This window comes from Camelina sativa, chromosome 6, assembly GCF_000633955.1.
Source record: "Camelina sativa cultivar DH55 chromosome 6, Cs, whole genome shotgun sequence".
Lineage (NCBI taxonomy): Eukaryota > Viridiplantae > Streptophyta > Magnoliopsida > Brassicales > Brassicaceae > Camelina > Camelina sativa.
The window spans coordinates 7,213,048-7,217,014 of NC_025690.1; the positions used below are offsets into that span (position 1 = coordinate 7,213,048).

General features: G+C 31.8%; 1 protein-coding gene and 1 non-coding gene across 2 annotated transcripts; both read left to right on the top strand.

Moving 5' to 3' along the window:
• LOC104790600 (WAT1-related protein At3g30340) lies at positions 274–2,663 on the top strand. Its single transcript, XM_010516378.1, has 6 exons — positions 274–530; positions 819–881; positions 948–1,064; positions 1,136–1,538; positions 1,804–1,955; positions 2,383–2,663. Exons 1-6 carry the CDS (start codon positions 343–345, stop codon positions 2,552–2,554), a joined length of 1,095 nt encoding a protein of 364 aa, XP_010514680.1. The 5' UTR covers positions 274–342; the 3' UTR covers positions 2,555–2,663.
• On the top strand, positions 2,767–2,839 carry TRNAK-CUU. The gene has a single exon. It is a non-coding gene; the product is annotated as a tRNA-Lys (tRNA).

Genomic DNA, 3,967 nt, shown 5'->3' on the forward strand with positions numbered 1-3,967 from the left:
CTATTAATGAGTATAAATATATTTACTTTTAGATTGATGATCTGATTAATGTCAGTGTATGATGTCACTTTGCAAATTGCAATGATGCAAGCTTTCCATTAATTATTTCTCTCTCTATCTTTATGGTCATGAATAGTGTAATCAACAATGGACAAAAAAAGCCAAGTTCAAAGCACAATACGTTTAGTTAAAAGATAAATGGGATAATGATACGATTCTGAGCATTACTTGAGTCACAATATATATAGTCACACCCTCGTCAAATCTTTATTACTTACCAACTTCTGAAAACTACATAAAGACAAGTGCATAGATATACAAATACACACAAACTACATAATTATGGTGAAGTTTGATACAAAACTATGGAAAGCTGTGTTTATTATGTCGATAATTAACATTGGGCTAAGCGGTGTAAACGTTATGTTCAAGAAGATGATTGATCAAGGGATTAACCGTATGGTTGCGACCACTTACCGACTTGCCGCAGGAACTCTGTTCTTGATACCATTTGCGATTTTCATGGAAAGGTATGTGTGTATATGTATATGTATCTAGTCACTTTTCTTCTTGGTTTTAAAAGTTTCAAGTTATCCAATCTTTTTTTTTTTGTTTTGGTTTTCTTGATTAGTTATAATCTTTGAATTTGTTCATTTTGGTTTAAATATATACTCTTAACAAGATAAGTGGCTGTCTTGTTTATGCGAATTTCTAGTTGACTGTTGTTTTCAATCTTTTTCTTAGTCAACATATACACTCGTATTCCATTTGAAAGAGTTCCAAGAATTTATATTTTTTTTTTCTCATTTTCGTTGTAGACATAACAGGCCAAAACTCACTGGTAGGATCTTGTGCTCACTCTTCTTTAGCGCTCTTCTGGGGTAAGTTCATTTTAATACTGTTCACTGATAAGTTTATTTTGAACTTGATCACTCACAAATTTGCAGGACAAGTTTGGTGCAATACTTCTTTCTTATTGGACTTGAGTATACATCTTCTACTTTTTCCTTAGCGTTTAGCAACATGGTTCCTTCAGTCACCTTTGCGTTGGCTCTCGTCTTTAGGTAATCATATCAATCAAACACATTTGAATTCTTCAATTTCGCTCAAAATATGTTGTAAACTATATGATTAGGCAAGAGACGCTGAACATCAAGAGCAATGTAGGAAGAGCCAAAGTGTTAGGCACAATGATATGCATTTGTGGAGCTTTGGTGCTTACGCTTTATAAAGGAACCGCTTTAACTCGAGAGCACAGTACTCATATGCAAACACAAACGAGAACTGATTCAACCGGTGCAATGACACAGAAGTGGGCAATGGGTTCGATCATGCTAGTTATATCGATCATAATATGGTCATCTTGGTTCATTGTTCAAGCTAAAATAAGCCGGGTTTATCCGTGCCAATACACTAGCACCACGATCCTCTCTTTCTTTGGTGTGATCCAATCTGGTTTGTTGAGTTTGATCTCGGAGAGGAGCATGTCTATGTGGGTCGTTAAAGACAGGTTCCAAGTTTTAGCTTTACTTTATTCGGTGAGTAATCCAATTTACTATTTAACTATAACCTACCAAATATCTTCTATATATACGACGTTGACATATAAGAAAAACGTTTTTTTTTTAAGTAATCAGATTCAGATGTTTTTACAAGGGATAAAAGACAAAGGAAAACAAAACTTTTTATGTTCTAGTTTATTTTTCCAATAACTTGAGTCAACTTGTCTTCATGTCCATATCTATGCTTCTTCTATCTTCTGTTTTCCGGTTAAAATATTTTCTGAATCCACCACCGGTATAGGGTATCGTTGGATCGGGACTGTGCTACGTGGGAATGTCGTGGTGTCTCAGGCAACGAGGTCCGGTTTTCACGTCCAGCTTCATACCTTTGATCCAAGTCTTTGCTGCCATTTTCAGCTTCTCTTTTCTTCATGAGCAAATTTACTGTGGAAGGTAACCTAATATTTCGTTACAAAAATCAATTTTAAATTACATCGAACGCATCATAGTACAAATAATATTGCACAATATATATTTAAATAGCAATTGATTAGTATGCCTATATTAAAGACCCTTTCATCTTCGTGACTTCTATAATATTTACGTAGCTTTTGAGCGTGGAAATGAAGTTTAACGCTTTATAAACCAAATTGATGCATCATATTGCATAATACAAATTTAAAAATTATTATCTTCATAGAAAATCATTGAGACTTATATAGCTTTGATCGATGTATATATAGATTATAATAGAACGAATTAAATAGGAATCTAGAAATGATTATATGTATTTCTTTCAACCTAACAAGTTGTTATTTTATGGTTCTTTTTGACTTTTATTTTACTAATAATTTCTGACAAATGAACTATGTAAATGAAGTGTGATAGGATCAGTGGTCATCATCGTGGGACTTTATATACTTTTATGGGGCAAAAGCAAGGATAAGTCTGCGCCGATTACCAAACAAGAACCATTAAATCTCGATCTTGAAGGTTGTGGGACAGCACCAAAGGAACTCAATAGTGCTGCCCATCCAGTCTCTGCTAAATAATTACTTCAACATATATTTAACTGTTTCGCATATTTCTAATCCAACTGAGTAAATGTCTATTAGAACATCATATTAAAGAAATTACACAATAAATTAAATGTTATTCTTATTCAAAAATAAAAATACGAAGTTCAGATTTGGAGACTCTTAATTTAGTTTCATAATCATAAGCAATGGCGTCAAGATGCATAATCAAAAAAGAATAACATATTGCCCGTCTAGCTCAGTTGGTAGAGCGCAAGGCTCTTAACCTTGTAGTCGTGGGTTCGAGGCCCACGGTGGGCGTTTTTTTACTTTTAAAATATATTTTTTTTCATATTAGGAATTTAGAATATTCAAGATCGGTTACAACAACTACTGTATATTGTATTTCCTCTCTCTTTGTTGAAATCATATACAGTAAAACCTCTATAAATTAATACTCTATTAATTAATAATCACTATAACTTAATAAATTTTGCTGTCCCAAGTCGGGCCAGTGTAAAAATTAACAATATTCGATAAGATAATAATTTTTTTGAAATCTCAATGTAAAATATGGTCCCAATAATATCATAATTTAATAATCATGTAAATATATATATATATATATATATATATACTGATATAATAGTGTATGTTTCTCCTAAAACTCATTTCTTTAGAACATTTGTAANCAATTTTAAATTACATCGAACGCATCATAGTACAAATAATATTGCACAATATATATTTAAATAGCAATTGATTAGTATGCCTATATTAAAGACCCTTTCATCTTCGTGACTTCTATAATATTTACGTAGCTTTTGAGCGTGGAAATGAAGTTTAACGCTTTATAAACCAAATTGATGCATCATATTGCATAATACAAATTTAAAAATTGTTATCTTCATAGAAAATCATTGAGACTTATATAGCTTTGATCGATGTATATATAGATTATAATAGAACGAATTAAATAGGAATCTAGAAATGATTATATGTATTTCTTTCAACCTAACAAGTTGTTATTTTATGGTTCTTTTTGACTTTTATTTTACTAATAATTTCTGACAAATGAACTATGTAAATGAAGTGTGATAGGATCAGTGGTCATCATCGTGGGACTTTATATACTTTTATGGGGCAAAAGCAAGGATAAGTCTGCGCCGATTACCAAACAAGAACCATCAAATCTCGATCTTGAAGGTTGTGGGACAGCACCAAAGGAACTCAATAGTGCTGCCCATCCAGTCTCTGCTAAATAATTACTTCAACATATATTTAACTGTTTCGCATATTTCTAACTCCAACTGAGTAAATGTCTATTAGAACATCATACTAAAGAAATTACACAATAAATTAAATGTTATTCTTATTCAAAAATAAAAATACGAAGTTCAGATTTGGAGACTCTTAATTTAGTTTCATAATCATAAGCAATGGCGTCAA

Excerpts from the sequence above, each read along its gene's own strand:
- LOC104790600 (XM_010516378.1), top strand. The coding sequence starts at position 343 with ATGGTGAAGTTTGATACAAAACTATGGAAAGCTGTGTTTATTATGTCG. Across the intron at positions 1,539-1,803 it reads TTTTAGCTTTACTTTATTCG|GGTATCGTTGGATCGGGACT; the intron begins GTGAGTAATCCA and ends CCACCGGTATAG. Across the intron at positions 1,956-2,382 it reads GAGCAAATTTACTGTGGAAG|TGTGATAGGATCAGTGGTCA; the intron begins GTAACCTAATAT and ends ATGTAAATGAAG.